The 21,702-nt window shown below is 37.1% G+C and overlaps 1 protein-coding gene across 1 annotated transcript in view; it reads left to right on the forward strand.

Moving 5' to 3' along the window:
* The window catches only part of LOC121370341, a 73,820-nt gene that overhangs the window by 1,165 nt on the left and 50,953 nt on the right, over positions 1 to 21,702 (forward strand). Inside the window, exons 2-17 of the mRNA XM_041495493.1 lie at positions 891 to 1,137; positions 1,779 to 2,755; positions 4,243 to 4,445; positions 5,093 to 5,199; positions 5,605 to 5,701; positions 6,437 to 6,503; positions 8,345 to 8,497; positions 8,868 to 8,915; positions 9,783 to 9,830; positions 10,138 to 10,335; positions 11,260 to 11,365; positions 12,860 to 12,980; positions 15,772 to 15,894; positions 17,506 to 17,634; positions 19,270 to 19,338; positions 21,403 to 21,491. Of these exons, the coding sequence (XP_041351427.1) occupies positions 893 to 1,137; positions 1,779 to 2,755; positions 4,243 to 4,445; positions 5,093 to 5,199; positions 5,605 to 5,701; positions 6,437 to 6,503; positions 8,345 to 8,497; positions 8,868 to 8,915; positions 9,783 to 9,830; positions 10,138 to 10,335; positions 11,260 to 11,365; positions 12,860 to 12,980; positions 15,772 to 15,894; positions 17,506 to 17,634; positions 19,270 to 19,338; positions 21,403 to 21,491 (2,780 nt within the window). The 5' untranslated portion in view covers positions 891 to 892. The remainder of the gene's footprint in view (positions 1 to 890; positions 1,138 to 1,778; positions 2,756 to 4,242; positions 4,446 to 5,092; positions 5,200 to 5,604; positions 5,702 to 6,436; positions 6,504 to 8,344; positions 8,498 to 8,867; positions 8,916 to 9,782; positions 9,831 to 10,137; positions 10,336 to 11,259; positions 11,366 to 12,859; positions 12,981 to 15,771; positions 15,895 to 17,505; positions 17,635 to 19,269; positions 19,339 to 21,402; positions 21,492 to 21,702) is intronic.

The raw sequence follows: 21,702 nt of genomic DNA on the forward strand, positions 1-21,702 counted from the left end.
AGCATGTCTGTCTAGGGCATACCCTCAAAGTTCCTTTGGAAATGTGTTCTAAATAGGGCCCCTTTTATTTATGTAACATATTTATAGGATATTAAACGAGCTTATGTTCCAAGTGAAATCATTTTCAGTTGTCACAAGCGTTTTGCCCATTAAAATAATTTTCAGTTTATGTAATTAAATGTTTGATTAACGTTTATGTAAGGTAGTTTATCAGTCGTATGATGTCATCACATGACGTCAAGATGTTAGGTCCCATTTGATGTTCTCGTGGGACGTAACACTTTGATATATATACCAAGATATTTTTAACCATATGGGTAATAAATATGTATATGGTAAGCACTGTAGAATAATTACGTCACTTTGATGACATTACCATACTATCAATGGGGATCTATCCTAGACCATACAATTTGTGTGCTTATCCGACAGGAATCAATCAAGGGGTTGATTGAACTAGCTGCTAAAGGATCCACATAGGAAAATGCACACACATTCAGACATAAGATTAAGGAATCCTGCATATCAGTTTTAATTATTTAGATTTCTTTATGCACACAGCATAAGTTTTTCTGCATTTCATTTCATTTCATTTGAACTTATTTTCGTGCTTATGTCCGATTAAGCTTCAAGCATGCTGTCCTGGGCACACACCTCAGCTATCTGGGTCGCCTGTCCATGACAGTGGGTTAGTTGTTAGTTGTTAGTGAGAGAGAAGTGGTCTTACAACTCACTCTGGGTGGGAGGTGGTACTGGGCTATGAACACCATACCTACCAACCTTATGTCTGATGGCTTAACTATGACACCACTGAGGCCGATTTTTATGCATTAATAGTGCCTTACATATGCAATCCTATCTTTAGAATGTTATTTGAATTTGTTTTGTAGTAATGATGCCAGCTACGATAGCCCCCATTGAGTTGACTAGAGCATACTCTGTGAAGGCCGCCAAGGGGTTACGGTATGGCAACTTTGAAGGTGTGGTCCACCTGCCTCCTGTAACTGTAAGTCAGAGTTTAGGTGAACACAGTTTCTCCCAGCTCAACAACCAGCAAATATATAAGACTATTTGTGATTGGTTCCAGGCATGGCAGCCATGGCAACAGGATCTTCTGCTCTGTGGGATTGCAAATAGGTACATTGTAATACAAATATGGTCTTTTCTTTACATTGAAATCATTTATTAAACATTTAATTTGGTCAGTCTTGCTAGTTTTGTTATTATAAAATACTTGACTTGTCTCATTTTTAAGATGAAAAATAATAATTCAAAGTATTCTGCAGTAATTGCTGCCATCACCTCCACATATGTTTCATGCATACCTGGTAGCTGTCGACTTTTGTAAAACAACGTCATACTTTCAAAGATACTGAACACCCTGATAACCTTTTTATCCTTGATGATCCTTTTCTGTATTCTTAAATGATGGAAGGAAGGTGAGCTACTTTCAGCAAATTAATGCTTGGTAGAATACAAAGTAAACAGAGTCAGTTTATAGCTTTTACCAAATGGAGATCAGTATTGAGAGCAAATGCCTCCCACTCCAGCATACGATCAACTGCCCTTGTTAGGCAAGAATTATGTTGTTGATTGCCATTTTAAATTTTTGATGTAAACATAGATCCAGTTCCATTTCTGCATGGGTTCATAGAATAGATATTCTAGAGATTTTGTTTCTTAAATAGGTGAGATAATTCTTTTTTTAGATTAAATTGTATTGAATTTGCACTGACATAAAAGGTTTATTGTTTTTTTTTAATTTTCTTTTGTTTTAGGTGTTCACCTCGGCAGTTAGACATATTGGCAACCACTTTGGAGCCTCTCCGGCATCGTGACTATTCCACTGTTTGTAAAAAACAGTATTCTTCAGATTCGTTCAAGAAAGGTGTACTTCCTAAAACCATCCCACTGAAAACCCTAGCATGTAGACGATCAGACGTAGATACTTTGTGGGAGGGACAGATAGATCTTAAATCTGGAAGTGGACACTTTGGAACCAGTGGAAGCCACATAAGCATCAATCAAGCTTCTAGCAAATCCAGATCTGGGTTATTAAGAAAGAAACAATGCCTACCATCTAGAGATTATTCTGGTAAACCTGCTGGTACTAATATGTTTGCTAGCAAACCAAGATCTGACGAAAACAAAGAATCGTTCTTAGTTGTGAGTGATTCTCTTGACAAACCTAAATCTAGTGGAAGCAGGAAGACTTTAACTGTTGATGGTGCTGATGGAAAACCTAAGTCTGAGAAAGAAAGGTATGTGTCATCTGCATTGGAAACAAAGCAAGAAGTAAAAGAAAACATACCACCTTCAACTATTGATGAATATTCAAACAGTCTGGCTTTGGATATCATCCAATCTGCTATTCAGACAATTGTTGTGGCTCATGTGTATGATAAAGCTCAAACTCAGACGTTGAGAGAAAATACTGCTGCAGAGAATGTACAAACTGACAAAAAGACAAGAAAGCCTAAACGGAGTACTGCTTCCAGATCGGGGGTGTCCATCCCTTGCTCCAAGACTAACATCTCCTCTTCCAAAAGCCACCAGAAGACAGAAAAGAGTCGGGCATCCACAGCCACGATGTCTGCGTCTTTCCTGGGTGGCATGTTGGAGCTGAAGTCCGAGTCATCCAAGGGTTTACTGAGTGGACTTAACAGTGCTTCCAGTCAGTTCCGTCACAGTGCCTTCAACTCATCCACTGTCAGCACCGCGGGTTTCTTCTCTCCTCACAAACTGGAGAGATTTGGTAAGGATGTTGAGAAATCGAAAAGACTTCCGAACGTTCCAGCATGCATGCTAATACTACAGTGCATGCTAATACTATTACTAACCCTAACCCTAAGCCAAAACCTGAATGAACTGAATGCTGGAACGTTCTGAAGTCTTGCCGAGAAATCTTTCCATTTGTTACATACCTCAGAGCTTCTAGGATTTTTTAAAAATCGGCTAGCCATGGGATCAGTGATTTTTTTAATTTACTAGCCACAATTAAAAATTAACTAGCCCTACTTTATATTAAGTTAATATAATTTTACTAAATAATAGTTATAATCAGATATGTTACTTAAAGAGGGAGATAGGGATTAAAAACACAAATATTGGGGTTTGGGGTGGGGTCAGGATATTCATATTTATAAAATAGACAACTGCAACATTTGACTTCTTTTTTTTCTACTAGCCATCGGGCATGGTAATAGTAGTTATTTACTAGCCCAACATTAAATATCACTGGCCATGGGGGTGGGGCTACCATAATCTAGAAGCCCTGTACCTGTACCTGTATGCTGTGACTTGTTAAAACTACTACCGTACTTGATTGACAAACCTGTTATAGTCATTATTACTTTCTTACTTCAATATTGTTTGGTTATACTTAATAACTAACATAGAGAACCAAAGTACCATTTCACTGGTCATTTTCACAGAGTATTATTAAAACAAACCCATGGCAACAGACTAAGAAACAGACATTAACTATTGATAGCAGTAACACACATGTTTATTAAAAGTATAGCTGTGTTTGTATTTTGTGTTGGTAACTGATGTTATAAACGCGGTCAGTTTGGGATCAATCCTTGTAACTGCAATTGGGTTAATTCTCGCTCCAGCCATTGCACCACGACTGGTACATCAAAGGCTGTGGTATGTGCTATCCTGTCTATGGGATGGTGCATATAAAAGATCCCTTGCTTCTAATCGAAAAGAGTAGCCCATGAAGTGGCGACAGCAGGTTTTCTCCCTTAATATCTGTGTGGTCCTTAACCATATGTCCGATGCCATATAACCATAAATAAAATGTGTTGAGTGCATCGTTAAATAAAACATTTTCCATTTCTTGTTTCATTTGACCAGTAAATTGTTGTAATTCAGTTTGTACTAGTATCAATGTACCATCTACTATGCATGTACTTGTTGGCTTCGATCTTTGTGCTACAGAATCAAATTCATATGCCATATAACTGTAAATAAAATTTGTTGAGTGTGTTGTTAAATAAAACATTTCCTTCTGATGTAATAATATGGTCAGACAAGACAGCAGTTTTAAATATTAAAAGCCTACTTCTAATTGTAGCTTTAACATCTGTGTCAGACAGGTAGGTTCTGTATTACGTGACATTTAAATATTAAAAGTATACTTAGGGTTGTATTAGACTGTTAGGTTCTCTGTTACATAAAATTTAAATAAAAGGTATACTTGAGATTGTAATTTTAATTTCTGTGTAAAATTGGAAGGCTCTCCACTGCGTGAAATGCGTCACAGTTCAGACTGCCACCCAGTAGGGTTATCTGCCTTGCCCATCACCCTAACGAAAACGTTCCAGCATCGCAAGTGGTGGCGAGGTGCATCACTGAGTGGGTCTCAACACGCCTTTAGGAAGCCAAACAAGAAAGAGTTGTCTTCCAACTTTCAGGACCAACTTGAACATGTTTGGGAGGTGAGAAAATGATGAATGGATGGGTAGGTGAATTTTGGGTAGGTCGGTGGATGGATTTGGGTGGGTGAATCATGGATGGCTGGCTGGCTGGATAGATGGCTGGATTTGGGTGGGTGGATGGATGGATTTTGGTGGGTGGGTGGATGGGTATTTAATAGATGGATGGATTTTTGGGATTGAGTGTGGATGGATAGATGAATAAATGAATGATGAATCAGTTAATCAATGAATGAATGTTTATAAACACACAACCATGAACAAAAACACATCAGATATTGACTGTCAAATAAAAGAATAAATTAATGATGAATCGGTGAATCAATCAATCAATCAATCAATCAATCAATGTTTATAGACACACAGCACATGCATGAGTAAGCATGATAATAGATATTGAATGTCAAATGAAAGAATATATAATACACAATACATTTTTAAAATGTCCAGTTAAATGAATAAAACATTGTAAAGAACTTTGGAAAATTAAATAAAAATTGTCAAAAATAATTACATATTTTAAAATTTATCATAAAAATCAGCTTCTCTTAAAGACTAAAACCGATGGATCCAAAAGAATTCCACCGTTCTTTTGTTATTAAATATGATAAAAACAGTGACTGTTAAAAACTTTGATTGTTCCCCTCCAGTGGTTACACCAGTGGGAAGACTTTGAAAGAATTGCCCTGCTCAAGGAGGTGGTCAAGATTACCAGCCCCTGCATTCTGGCATCCCTAGTTTCACACATCCATCAGAAGTAAGTTTTGTTTTGTTGTTTTAAGTAATTAACTATAAATATAGTTTTTCATATTTTGTCAACAATAAAATTTTATGTTAATATTGTTTCTATGAGAATGAAAACGGAGGGGTCTGTTTGGAAAGAAAAAATACTAACAAACTGACAGACAGACGGAGAGAGAGACAGCAAAGACAAACAGAAACAGACCGACTGAAAGACAGACAGACATACAGAAAAACAGAGATGGTGAAAAAGAGAAGAGAGAATGAATTTGCTTATCTGACCATGTTATTTATTATTTATATGAACAGGCATATTATTAATCAAATAGAATAGGATAGAACAACCGGAGGATATCTCAAGCCGCAGGTAGGTATCGGGTTTTGATCCAGGAAGTGTTGACTTTTGTTTGATATTTTTCAGACTCCGAGATCGATTTGACATCAATAGATTCCCTGATAAACTTCTACTTTTTATTTTGTCATTTCTCACACCTGGAGACATCAATGTCGCATCTCAGGTAAGTATTCGACTTGTCCCAAAATTTACATTTTGTGTTAAATCATTATATTTAACAATGAAACAGTAATATTATCCCTAATTTTACTAATTAAAAAGTCACGTTTATTTGAAAATATGTTACCATGGCACAAACTCAGGACAGTCTCTTTAAAGTTAAATGAGAAAACAATCCAATATTGGCTTTCACAAAAGTGCGCACCCATTCTCTTTGACTTAATCCTTCGGGACTTTCCAAATTTCATAACACCATACCACCCTCCGCCTGTTACCAGCCCCAGTCGGACTGCTGGTGCTCCCTTGCACCAACCAGTGCAGGCGGTCCCCCCTCCAACCCACCCCACCCCTTTCCTGTCCTAGACAGAGGAGCCGGCCGAGGCAGGCATCTGTGCCCAAGGACAGGCATGTGCTACAACAGCTTGTTCTGAATGTGCACATTAAACACTCTGACCTAACCTAATCCAATATTTTTAATATTTTGCATAAAATATATTTATACTTACTACAGTAATATTTTGTTTTTCTCTTCCATGGTCTGTTCCTGTTTTATCCAATAGACAAGTGGTTCTCATCTATGACCACAGCAGCTGATTTAGGTAAACGTAAATAAATAACAAATCTATCTGAAAATAAGTAACGGAATCTACAAACGTATTGCAAACTATTGAGAAACACTGCAATAATTATTTGATGATCAGAATTAGATTTTATGTGTATTTTTCTCTTCTCAAAACAGGTTTGCCGCAGATGGCGATTCCTCACCACCTCGGATGAACTGTGGATGCTCAAATGTTTGGAAATGGGTAAGCATTCAGAAAGGTTTCAAAATCATTCAATATTATGTTTACAGCAAATAAAAAAAACCCATCTTTGACATGTGTTATTTGGGTGTATGCAATTGTATATATAATCCCAGTTAAGTGAACTTTTTATTCACCCTGTTTGTCAATAAGTTAACGAGGTGAACATGATTAAGTGTTTAATAATTATGATGCTGTGTTACATTGATTACTTGTAATACAGTATGCGTATGGTCACTGAATTGATCTCTTTTCAATAATCACTCAGATTGATTTGTCATTAGCTTTGTATTTGTTTATGAGATATCCAGTGGCTTATGTTTTTTGTTCATGATTCATTCCTTCTCAGTACTTCAGGATTTAGCCAACCTGCTGATGTTCTAGGGTCATGGGGTCAAATCTCCTTGATGGACCCTTTGGGTTTTACAAATCCCAATATCGGGGCCATATGTCAGATGCCATATAACCATAAATAAAATGTGTTGAGTGCATCGTTAAATCAAACATTTCTTTCCTTCCTTCCCAATATCAGGGCTCCACAACTGGTATATCAAAGGCTGTAGTATTTACTTTCCTGTCTGTGAAAGTGCATATAAAACATCCTTTGCTGCTAATGGAAAATGTATCAGACTTCTTCTGAAGACTACGTATCACAATTTCCTAATTTTGAAAATTTAATAGTTGATGATTAATTAACCATTGTGCTCTAGTGGTGTTGTTAAACAAAATAAACTTTTAACTTCAATTAATTCTCTGTCATTGTCTCATATTGCCGTGTGGCATTTGCGATTATCACCTTCGTATGGTAAAGACAATATCTTAAGTCAGTAACCAGTTATTATTATTCTCTCTCTCTCTTACTCTCACTCCCTTTCTCCCACTCTCCCTCCCTCCCTTTCTCCCACTCTCCCTCCCTCCCTTCCTAGACCCCTTTCCTCCCTCCCTCCCTCTCTCCATGTATTGTATCATGAATTTCACATATTGTTTCATGTATATAGTATCATATTCTATTTCATTTTACATTCTTTATCAGGATGATATACCCATACTTGATTGAGTTATGGCCCTTGAACTTAAGAGATGCAGAATTTTTTTTCCGTGATTTTGTTTTGGCAATACCTCAGATATTGAGCTGACATTTTGTGAATAGCTTTATCATGTTCCGTTACGAATTAACTTTGACTTGCATGGTAAGTTACCAATTTTTAAGTGTTATGGCTCTTGAACTTAGAAGATATGAAAATCAGTTTTTCAGATATATTTTTTTTCAATGCCTGACGATATTGAGATGAAATTTTGTGTATAGCTGTATCATGTACTGTTGATTTTCCTGGTGATTTGCCCATTATTCACAGAGTTATGTCCCTTGAACACAGGAGATATGATATTTTAAGAATGCTTGTTCTTACTTTCTCTGTCTGTCTTTCTGTCTGTCTGTCCCTCTGTGTCTGTCCCTCTGTGTCTGTCTCTCTCTCTCTCTCTCTCTCTCTCTCTCTCTCTCTCTCTCTCTCTCCCTCCCTCCCTCCCTCCCTCCCTCCCTCCCTCTCTCTCTCTCTCTCTCTCTCTCTCTCTCTCTCTCTCTCTCTCTCTCTCTCTCTCTCTCTCTCTCTCTCTCTCTCTCTCTCTCTCTCTCTCTCTCTCTCCATGTATTGTATCATGTATTTTTTCGTATTGTTTCCTGTATATAGTATTGTATACTATTTCATTTCATGTTCTGTATCGTGCATTTGATTCATTAATTATTTAATGTACTGTTTCATGTATTGTTTCATGTATTGTTTAATGTAATGTATAGTGTATTATATCATGTACTGTATCGTGTACTGTATTTTTGTTAATTTTAGGTGAGATGGAAGGTATTCAGAACATCCCGAAACTTGTTCTCGATGCTGGCAAGTTTGACAGACTAGTGGACTGGAAACAAGCGTTTTATGAACTACGATATCTCATTCACACCATGAAGGAGCGTCTGTCCATACCCACAGATATTAATATAGGTAAAATCACACAGACTGAAATGGGGACACAAGCATTTTATGAACTACATTATCTCATTCACACCATGAAGGAGTGTCTGTCCAGACCCACAGATATTAATATAGGTAAAATCATACAGACTGAGATGGGAAACAAGCATTTTATGAACTGCATTATCTCATTCACACCATGTCTACAAGAAATACTTTGGTGAAATCACAGTTAGTTATTTCTTTAGTTTTCAAAACTGCATTATGTGTAACATGATCTATAGTTCACTGTATAAGGGATGTTTATATTACATATTGTCAAAATCCATTATTATGGTCGAATCAATGTAGATGAAGTAAGAATTCATGAGTAATATGAGATTCTGAATCCATATTTCAGATGCTCTTTCCATGTTTGAGGATACCCCAGCACCTGTTGAAATCACTGGTGAGTTAACTGAAGATTTGGTAGTTTATAGTATAAACCCTGCTGTTATAAGAAGGTATTATGAATGATCTCTTGTATCAGTTCATTCGTTCCTTCATTCCTTCCTTCCTTCCTTCATTTATTTGCTCATACATTCATGTGTTCATCCATTTATCCATCTGACTATTTATCCAACCTTCCATCCACCCATCCATACATCTGTCCGAATGCCCATAGGTCTGTTTGTACATATGTCTGTCCATCTATTCATCCATCCATCCATCTATCTGTCCACCCACCCATCCACCTATTCGTCCATCCATCTATTCATCTATCCAACTGTCCACCCACTAAAAACCTACTCATCCATCCATCCATCCATCCATCCATGCATCTATGCATGCATCCATCCATGCAATCATCCATGCATGCATCCATCCATCCATCTATTCATCCACCCAACCACCTACCCACCCAAAACCCACCCATGGATCCATCCATGCATCCATCCATGCATTCATCCATGCATTCATCCATCCATCCATCCATCCGTCCATCCGTCCGTCCGTCCGTCCGTCCATCCGTCCATCCGTCTATCCGTCCGTCCATCCATCCATCCATCCATCCATCCATGCATCCATCCAATAATGCATTCATCCATTCATCTACCCAATAAACCCACACACCCACCTAAAACCCATCCATCCATTCATCCATCCATCCATCCATCCATCCATCCATCCATCCATCCATTAATTTCTTCTGGTTTTTTTTTTAGCTAATATGCACTTAAAGCCCAAGAGCATTCGCTTAACTCTGTGTTAAAACAACTATACACACTAATGTATATTTTAATAATTCATATGATACATTTTCACTTTTGTTTAGTCTCTGTCCCTGAAGAAAGTGAGAAAAGAAGAGCAAGCTGTCGTATAAGTAAGTTGTCTGTTTTTATTATTCAACCATTGTCATAATATATAGTTAAAGTTTGTTTTGTTTAATGACACCACTAGAGCACATTGATGTTAAACATATAGCCATGGATACCTACCGAAAAATTTATTTTAGGGAAAAAATGCCACCAAATTTGTAATCAGCTGCTCAAATGGTGTTAGAAACCACCATGTGATATTGCGATTTCTGGAAAAGGTGTTTATTCTGCCACCCCTAATAGTGTGTGTCCTGTCTTGTGTCCTACCATGTCCCATTCTGTACCAGTTGACATCTTGTGTCATTATTGCAGCGGAACTCAATCTACAGCGAGGCACATTGTCGTACATTCAGCTGGCCGATGCAGAGAGTAAGAAGGATGAACTGAAGACGTTGGCCGTGGATGAGGTTGACAGGGCGAGCGACGATGACGTTTCACTGGATGAGGATCTCAGTCATCTGCTGGGTGAATACGCCTTGATGCAGGGAGCGGAGGAGTCCGAGTCACCAGGTACGTGAGGAGTTAATGACAGTCTGTTGTATTCTTTGTTAAACCTGCTAAAGTGACCACTTCTGTTCAGTAGCCATCTGTGTTATAGAGCCATCATTTTGTCCTCCCAGAAAATATAAATTTAAAAATTAAATGTATTACCTATGAAATTTAATTAGAATAGTTTTATTTTCAGTCCATCACAAATATAAATTTTTAGTTCTTGGCAATGCCTCAAGATGTGGAACTGAATTTTGTGTATAGCTTTATCATGTAGAGTTTCAGATCATGTTTGAATTTATGGAAATTTACCAAGTTTGAGTTTTATTCAAAATTTTAATTATATATATCTGTGATATTTGTATTTTAACACAGTCCTTTACACTGTGTTTTTATTTAACTGTTGAATTTTTATAGCCGAGGTATTTTTCGTGCTGGGGTGTCGTTAAACATTCATTCATTCATTCATTCATTCATTCATTCATTCATTCATTCATTCATTCATTCATTACCAAGTTTGACAGAGTTATGGCCTGTGAACTTAGGAACTATGAAAATTGGTTGGACATGGTAAGTGACATGTATTGCTATAGCAGTATTCTCAGAATACTTGTTTTATTTTCTGTGGAGGCTTTCTTTGAGCTTGAGGCCCAGACCAAGTGGCTCTACTGGGCTCATGCTTATAAAACTTTGGAGTCTACATTCAAAATTTTTAATGATGTTAAACACATGTGATTTTGTAGGCAGTGTCACAAAATTAGTCTCAGATTCTACTAGAGTCTCTTAAACTTTTATTAGCAAGGGGTCTGGTCTCAGAACCTGCTTGTACAAATATGTACTCATGAAGATGTTATGCCTTAAGCATTTTTTCCACACTCACAACCACAAGTACATAACATATTGGGTCAGAATCTCTAAATAATTGCAGCAATGTTTGTTTTCCAGAGAAGTATTATTACCGTCGCAGACGTAAAATATCTCAGAAGAAAGTAATAAGTGCAGACAGCCCGGAGCAGAGCTTTGTAACGGAGAAAACAGACCAAGAAGAGTCGTAAGTAATCTGTGATGTTTCACGTACACCGAGTTTTAGCGTGGTCAGAGGAAAATATCACACAGGATGTTAGATTACAAGTTACATGCTCATATACACACAAACATGTACATACGTTTGCATACCTATGCTCATGTACACACAAACATGCACATACGTTTGCATACCTATGCTTGCATGTACACACAAACATGCACATACATTTGCATACCTATGCTCATGTACACACAAACATGTACATACGTTTGCATACCTATGCTTGCATGTACACACAAACATGCACATACGTTTGCATACCTATGCTTGCATGTACACACAAACATGCACATACGTTTGCATACCTATGCTTGCATGTACACACAAACATGCACATACGTTTGCATACCTATGCTCATGTACACACAAACATGCACATACGTTTGCATACCTATGCTCATGTACACACAAACATGTACATACGTTTGCATACCTATGCTCATGTACACACAAACATGTACATACGTTTGCATACCTATGCTTGCATGTACACACAAACATGTACATAAGTTTGCATACCTATGCTTGCATGTACACACAAACATGCACATACGTTTGCATACCTATGCTTGCATGTACACACAAACATGCACATACGTTTGCATACCTATGCTTGCATGTACACACAAACATGCACATACGTTTGCATACCTATGCTTGCATGTACACACAAACATGCACATACGTTTGCATACCTATGCTTGCATGTACACACAAACATGCACATACGTTTGCATACCTATGCTTGCATGTACACATACATACACTATGTACACTCGTATACATACATGCAATATGAAACACACATTCACACATACACACACACACACACACAGACACACATACGACATACACATACATACATACATACACACACACACACAGGCATACACAGATACACTCACAAATACACACACACTTAAAATATAAAATGCATTTACACCAACAGATGCATGCACATGCAAATACAGGAGTCAGTGAGTCAGTGAGTGACCCTCCCTATACCACTAATGTTTCGGGCATGTCTATCTCGGGTCCGGCCTCTGGATAGCCAGTGGTCTGGTCCGGGACAGACGCAAATACAGAACGTACATTCACTGGTACACACTGACACATGCACACACACAAATACACACTCACATACTTACATATACTCATACACACACACTCGGACATACACAGACAGACACAAAAACACACACACTCACTCACACTCAGACATACACAAACACTCAGACATACACACACTCGTACAGACTCAGACATACACAAACACTCAGACATACACACACACACACTCGTACAGACACACACACACACACACACACACAGCAACACACATACACACTCTGGGTTGGAGTTAGCACTGATAAATTAAACCCTATTACTTACAACTGGATCACTAGTGCTGTTACTTGTCGCAGAAGTCACGTGTATCTCACGTCTCTTGTTTGTCAGTCCTCTGAAGGAGCTGATCCGCAGTCGGCGACACCAGCAGCATGAGGGGATGGAGGAGGAGGAAGAGGAGGACAAAGCTCAGGATATCAGACCCAAGCTCGAGACAGCCAGCGACATTCTGGTGAGAGTCACAATAACGGAAGATTCTTACTTTTCATAGTGATGATTATAATAATAATAACATGATGACAGTTAGTATTATGTTGGTTTTTGTGATGATGAAGGTTATGTTGATGGGGATTATTGTGGTGGTTATGATGGTGATGATGATGACGATGATGATGGTAGTAGTGATGATGGTGATAATGAAGGTATTGATGATGATTATGATAATGATAAGATTATTGATGATGATAATGATGATTATAATAATATGATAGTGGTGAGGATGAAGAAGATGTTGGTAGTAGTGATGATGATGATAATGAAGGTATTGATGATGATTATGATAATGATAAGATTATTGATGATGATTATGATAATGATGATTATAATAATATGATAGTGGTGAGGATGAAGAAGATGTTGGTAGTAGTGATGATGATGATAATGAAGGTATTGATGATGATTATGATAATGATAAGATTATTGATGATGATTATGATAATGATGATTATAATAATATGATAGTGGTGAGGATGAAGAAGATGTTGGTAGTAGTGATGATGATGATAATGAAGGTATTGATGATGATTATGATAATGATAAGATTATTGATGATGATTATGATAATGATGATTATAATAATATGATAGTGGTGAGGATGAAGAAGATGTTGGTAGTAGTGATGATGATGATAATGAAGGTATTGATGATGATTATGATAATGATAAGATTATTGATGATGATTATGATAATGATGATTATAATAATATGATAGTGTTGAGGATGAAGAAGATGTTGGTAGTAGTGATGATGATGATAATGAAGGTATTGATGATGATTATGATAATGATAAGATTATTGATGATGATGATGATGAATGTGAATATTGATGATGATGATGATGAATGTGAATATTGATGATGATGATGATGATAATAATATGATAGTGGTGAGGATGAAGAAGATGTTGGTAGTAGTGATGTTGGTGATAATGAAGGTATTGATGATGATTATGATAATGATAAGATTATTGATGATGATGATGATGAATGTGAATATTGATGATGATGATGATGAATGTGAATATTGATGATGATGATGATGATAATAATATGATAGTGGTGAGGATGAAGAAGATGTTGGTAGTAGTGATGTTGGTGATAATGAAGGTATTGATGATGATTATGATAATGATAAGATTATTGATGATGATGATGATGAATGTGAATATTGATGATGATGATGATGATAATAATAATATGATAGTGGTGAGGATGAAGAAGATGTTGGTAGTAGTGATGTTGGTGATAATGAAGGTATTGATGATGATAATGATAATGATAAGATTATTGATGATGATGATGATGAATGTGAATATTGATGATGATGATGATGATGCTGATGAAGAAGATGTTGGTAATGATGGTGGTCCTGATGAGTATTATGTTAATAATAAGAGGGGTGATCATGTTGTTGATGATAATGATGATGATGATCATAGGCATCCGGGCTCCTATTTTTGTAGGAGGGGCACGCTGAATTTTGCTCGAATTAAATAAAAATGCTCAAATCTGGACAACAACATTTATTCATATTAGTATTACTACCAAAGAGCTACATAGGGTTGCAAATGAACCCCTATGGATTTTTCATGGATTACAACTAATTTTGAAGGTAGAATGATGCAAATACATAGTAAAACGTTTTCAGGTTAACACATTTTGCACGAATATCTGTATAATTTTTGCCCAAATTTGAGGTTTTGCTCCAGTACTAGTTGACCCCCCCTGTCTCATACACTTATGATGATGTTGTTGCTGCTGCTGATGATGCTGATGATGTTGGTGGTGGTGATGATGATGATGATAATGATATAGTTATTTTTATGCTTCTGTTCAACTAAAGATAATGCCCACGTTGCCTGACTGGGAAGGCATATCATTTGATGTATCATTAGTGGAACACTGGTAATCATAACCTTTACAGCATTCAGTAGTCCAAGACAGTCGCCCATTCAAGTACTAACCGAGTCCAGTCTTGCTTAACTTTAGTACAGTGAGAGTTAGTGCTTCAGTGTGACACAAATACACCTAGTTTAAACTTTAACAGAAATATATATTTGTGAATGTGTTTTGACAGACATTGCCATTTGAGGAGAACTGTAACTCAATCCCTATCACTTCCCTGAGACTGGTTCAAGAAGAGTAATTTTTAGCTCCCTTTAGCATGCAAATTTATATGGTATCAATATGGAAATATCTTAAATTAAATTGCTGGAGCTCTACAATCTAATTTAGAAGAGCATTTAACGACTGTCCTGAATTGTTTTATCATTGAGGTCTGCTTTGACTAGTGTCTTTTAGTTATCATTAGTGGGGAGTGGTAAAGCACTCGCTTGATGCACGGTTGGTTTGGGATCGATCCCCGTCAGTGGGCCCATTGGGTTATTTCTCGTTCCAGCCAGTGCACCATGACTGGCACCTCAAAGGCTGTGGTATGTGCTATCCTGTCTATGCATATAAAATATCCCTTGCTGCTAATTGAAAAGAGTAGCCCATGAAGTGGCGACAGCGGATTTCCTCCCTCAGTATCTGTGTGGTCCTTAACCACCATATGTCCGACGCTATATAACCGTAAATGAAATATGTTGAGTGCGTCGTTAAATAAAACATTTCCTTCTTCATTAGTGGGTATTTTTGGTTGATCATTATATTTTATAAATATTTAAACATCAGTGCAAATGTAAAAGAATACTGATAGTCTCATTGTAAAGTCTATATTTTTTGTATGCTTTGTAAACTTTGTAGGGTAAGATCGTTCCCTCAACAACCCTGGAATGGGAGACAGGGGAGGAAGAGAGCACAGTTCCTGTGAGGCCAACGACATTTGCGGGTGTAGTGAAAAGTGTGCTCCGTGTCAGGAAACTACAGGTATCATAGCATTACACTATAAAGTTAGGTCATCTCGTTAGTACAGTAATCATAGGCGTATGGGCTCCCATTTGTGTAGCGGGTGCAGACTGATTTTTACCCGAATTAAATGATAATTCCTGAATCTGGAAAACAACATTTATTTATATTAGCATTACTGCCAACCAGATATCTGGGGTTGCAAATGAATCATTTCACATTTTTACATGGATTACAGCTAATATTATGGGTAACATTGTGGAAATACATGGTGAAAAGCTTTCAGGCAAGCTTATTTATCATTATCTCTATATTTTTGCCCAAATTTGAGGATTTGTTCCAGCATTGAGGGAGCAGTTGCCCCCCCCCCCCCCCCCCCCCCCACCTGCCCACTTTCTTGTACACTTATGACAATCATTGTTAATACAGTGTTGGATTGTAGATATAACAGATGTAGTAAATGCTACATGAATGGCCATTAGATACGATTTATCTTACAACATATTGTTTCAAAATGTATTTAAGAGCGAAACCATGTTTAAAAGAAATTTAGACATCTGTTTTAAATGCTACTTATCTACACACATTTACACTTATGTCGTTTGTTTGACTTATATGTCATAGAGCAATCAGTTTTGGTGGTGTTTATTTCATTTAACAATGTGGCTTTGGCATCTAGGTCATCATTGTAGAGTAGTTAATCAAATGTCTTTAAAGCAATCTTTCACTAGTGCGAGAAAGGGATTTTTTATTGATTATACAGGTGGTGTGTAGCGTAATATGTATTACTTGTCCTTTGAATAATAATATATCAGTATACCTATAATACAGCATATCCCTATACTCCATGTTCGAGATTAACAGTATCTCGATATCCCAGGGATACCAGAATTTAATTTTGGATACCAGACTTCAAGAACCCAGTATCCCACTGGGATAACATATAATGTTTTTTTTTTTTTAATCCTGTGTTTTTATTTTTCGCTAAACAATGAAAGTCGTAATTTATTGGTGAAGTTAAGTAACAGTATTTTCGAGCTCGTACTCAGTCTAATGCTATACCATAACAATATCTCCCCCAACTCATACCCAGTCTAATGCTACACTGGAGCAATAGCAGCGTAGCAATAGTCTGGGAACCGCTAAGTTGCTATTGTTTTTGTTGAATGTTTCCACCCTCCAAATTTTATTTGAGATATTGATTCCTCATCTGCAGAAAATTGATACAGGTAGGTTTATCATTAATAATGTCAGAATCACTTATACAATAACTGCTAAATATTAATTTATGTTATTATTATTCAAAAATAGATTCCGCTTGATTGCAAATTTCACGAATCCCGCGATTGCGGCGTTGCAATAGACTGGGAACAAGAACAGTGTCGTCCATGTTTGTCATTATGTTATTTATGAATTTCATTTAAGCGTGATACTAAATTTTCAGGTGGGATACCAGATTTTGAAATGTTAGCATCCAACTGGGATACTGCCCCAAATTTTTAATCTTGAACACTGCTATGCTCCATCCTGAGTTACTACTATTACAGAAATCCTCAATTGACCAAACTTTCCTTACCTTTACTGAACTTCTTGTGCTGATGATGTTTTTATTTCTGGTGGTATTTTCTCCAGGGTCATATGAATGGAATTGTTTGTCTGTGTTTTGACAAGAAGAGACTGATAACCGGCGGAATGGACCGGACGGTGCGTGTGTGGGATATCCGCAGTGGAACTAACATACACAAGTTCTGTGGTCATAAGGTAACAACAGAGCTGGATTTATTTCTAATAACATGAAGCCCATTTCTGTCTCACCTGCAACGAAAATGTAGTTGTTATTATTTTTACACAGTAGTGATGGTTTCAACTTTGTGTTGTAATATATATGAGGTTTTTTGTATTTATGTTATCCATAGAATAACACATGCAGACTGCATGCCATGATTAAAAAAGCATAAAAACTGAAGTACATGTCAAAATATCTGTATAGCAGAGTTCTCGTTATGCAAATTGTCGCACCAACTAGTCTAATGCAATTTGTCATAGCAACTCGAATCGCTTGTGTGGGAAGACATTACGTCATGACATCAAAGCTCACCAATTTAAAAATATTTTGCAGGAAAAGTACATACAAATTTCCACTGAAATAAAGAAAAACATGAATATAGACAATTTACTTATGGTATTATGTAACAGAATAATTATTGACCACATCTGAACAATAATTGGTTTTATGGACCCATGAAATTCAGACATTCAGGGCTGTAGCTAGGAGGGGGGCAAGAGGGACAGTTGCCTCCCCCCAAAAAATTACTGGTTATTGATATTTAAGTATGTAACCTCCCTAAAATGGCTGCAAAATTGTATTTCAGAGATTCTAGATTTCAAAATGTCCTGGGGGCATGCCCCCGGACCCCCTAGCATCTTGCTTCTTCCATGCTTGTTATTCCAAGAATTCATTTGACCCCCTCCCCCACCCCACCCCTCCCCAAAAAAAAATCCTAGATACGGCCTTGACATTTTGACATGTTTATTAACAAACCAAAAAACATGGAGGTGACAAAACTGAACAGTTGAACTTTAATGTGATTTGATTGGCTGAGAGCTTATGATTTATCGTGAGAAATAGGACATCTTCTAATGCCTTACTCCCATTTGGTCGAATTCCCAATTGGTCGAACTGCTAAAACAACAATAGATATGGTTCAATGGTCTTACTGACATGCATGTTGTTACCTCAGTCATTATAATGAACTGTTCCAGATTATTTGGAAGCAGCAGTTTCTTTCAAAATGTTACACTCACAATGTCACAATCACTGCAGCTTCAGGAGGTGACCAATGGTGCCCAGGTACTGCAGGGGTGTCTTGGTTCTGTCAGTGAGTTGCTGCTTGAGGCGACGGACTCTGATGTCGAGATCCCGTACTCTCTCTTCCTCGGTGGGGGTGCAGCTCCAGCATTCGAGATCCTGGTAGACTCTCTTCCTTGGTGGGGGTGCAGCTCCAGCTTTCAACTGCACCAGCTTTGCTCTTTCACATTTCTCTATCCCCTTGACCATGTTCATTACATACACAGGTAATCAGGTAGTTGTTATATAACAGACAAGTACTTATTTTTCGACCAACTGGCATTTCGACCAATTGGGAATTCGACCAAATGGTGAGACACCCTTCTAATTGGTGAGTATAGGACTAAAGTCGTTCTGATTTAGGTGTTCTTACAGTACAATTCGATCACATGCGACAAGTCGGTGCGACTAATCACATAACGAGAATACACCTTATGCCGGCATTTATATTGTTTTGCTTTTTAACTATCTGATGAGGGGTATCTTTGTATAGGTTAAATATACTTTTTTTCATTAGCACTGCCTTTGTAATGATTTGCTATTTTCAGGGTGGAATCAGGTGTCTGCAGTTTGATAATGACATTTTGGCAACCGGATCCTGGGATATGTTAATTGTGGTAGGTTTGTTTGACAGCAGACACTATAATCAAATCAGTTTTCATAAACAACAATAGTAACATTGTGGCAAAAACTCCTGCATGCAACATTTCAATCAACATATATACCATTGATATAAACACTACAACCCCTGACCCGTAAAGTTAAGCTGTTGCTTTCAGATATAACGGGAATTGTTTTTGACTACCGTAGTTCCATTCATGCTAAATTTAGTAGGACCCTGCACACATTTCAAACACAAACATGAAACGAGCATAACAAAGATAATTATGTAGTAAAATTCATAGACGTACATTTTTGTAGACGGAGCAGGTTGATATTTTCCTGAATTAAACAAAACATCATGCCTCTTGTAGGAACACAGTAACAAACAATTAAACACCAATGTAACACCATCGTATTACCACCAGTGAGATTTAGCAGTGTAACAGTGTGAAATATTGTTTTCAATTTCATGTGTGTAATGTTTCTTTGATCTACCCATGCCTGAACTAAAACCAACGTCTAACAATGTTTATTGATATTTGCATTACTACCAAACAGCTATATAGGGTTGCAAATGAATCTTTACGCATTTTTACATGGATTACAACTAATATTGTGAGTAGAATGATGGAAACACATGATGAAAAGGTTTCAGGTCAGGTCATTTGCCCGAACGTCTCCATTGTTTTCGCACCCATTGGGCTATTTCTCGTTTCAGCCAGTGCACCACGACTGGCATATCGAGGGCCATGGTATGCACTACCCTGTCTGTGGGATGGTGCATATAAAAGATCCCTTGCTGCTAATCGAAAAGAGTAGCCCATGAAGTGGCGACAGCAGGTTTCCTCTCTCAATATCTGTGTGGTCTTTAACCATATGTCTGATACCATATAACCGTAAATAAAATGTGTTGAGTGCATCGTTAAATAAAACATTTCCTTCCTTCCCTCCATTGTTTTTGCCTGAATGCGAAGATTTTCTCCAGCACTGGGAGGGGCTCTTAACTTTAAATAGAGCATTAAATAAGGACATATATGACATATATGAGTTTTATGAGATATGTAACATGACTTCTTGTTTCATCTTATCAGTAAATTACTGGAATTCAGTTTGAACTATTATCAATGTACCAACTACTATCCATGTACTTGTTGGCTTTGTACTTTGTGACCAGCCTCGGTGGCGTTGTGGTTAGGCCATTACGTGATTTAGCATAAAACCTGGTTGGAAAACAGTTTCAGTATTATTTGTGAAATAGAAATGAATAATACATTTACATTGTGATGTATACCATAATCGCTTTGACAGAGGTGGAAACAAATCTGTATCTGTTTAATGTGACAAGAATATAAAAGAAAGCTTATTTAGTCAAACTTTGCACATTCGTATTCCAGATCTTTGAAAAGAAACCAAACTCTTAAAATTTTATTAACCAGCTTTTTATATTAAACAAAATCCATTTAAGAACTGGTGAAAAATAATTTACTAATAGTCATAATTAAGTTTCAATGTGTAGATGTGTTTAAAGATGTTGGCATTAACAGACATTACTCGGTGATTAATGAGTTTTCTAAATATAATTTACATAATAACTAATACATGTACTTGGATTATGATTCATTATTAATAAATTTTTTATTCATAATCTAGGCAGTTAATTTATAAATTGCAATAGCATCATGAATCTCAGATAAAGACCATGTTAACATCAAAACATTTATTTTCATTTCAACTTATTTTCGTGCTTATATCCAATTAAGGTTCAAGCACGCTGTCCTGGGCACACACCTCAGAGCTATCTGGGCTGTCTGTCCAGGACAGTGGGTTAGTTGTTAGTTGGTTAGTGGTTAACGAGAGAGAAGAGGGTGTAGTGGCCTTACCCATTCAGCCCTTAAGAACTCGCTCTGGGTTGGAGCCGGTACCAAGCTGTGAACCCTGTACCAACCAGTCTGTAGTCCGATGGCTTAACCACTACACCACTCAGGCCGGTCATCAAAACACTGAAAGAGATTTCTGTAGATTATCATTTAATTCTGATATGTAGTTTAATTTTGCACTGATGAGTATTTCTGTTTTAGTTGTGGGATATGAGACAGTTCACCAAAGTTACTGCCCTGTTCGGTCACACTGGTTGCGTTTCCTGCTTGAAGATCAACAGAAACTATGTGTGAGTATATAATAACTACAGTTTTACATACAATCACTCAAGAATTTACTAGTGTCAGGTGATAAAAGTCAACATAGCTTGAGTATCTGTGGAAAAGTCACTACAGCTTGACTATCTGTGTTTTTTCTTTCCACAATTGCATAATGCAAAATTTGGCTTCTTAGGGAATCAAGGAGTTAAGTTACATTACTCTCGGATTACTTCACAACTA

Source organism: Gigantopelta aegis, chromosome 4 (assembly GCF_016097555.1).
Source record: "Gigantopelta aegis isolate Gae_Host chromosome 4, Gae_host_genome, whole genome shotgun sequence".
NCBI classification, from domain to species: Eukaryota; Metazoa; Mollusca; class Gastropoda; order Neomphalida; family Peltospiridae; genus Gigantopelta; species Gigantopelta aegis.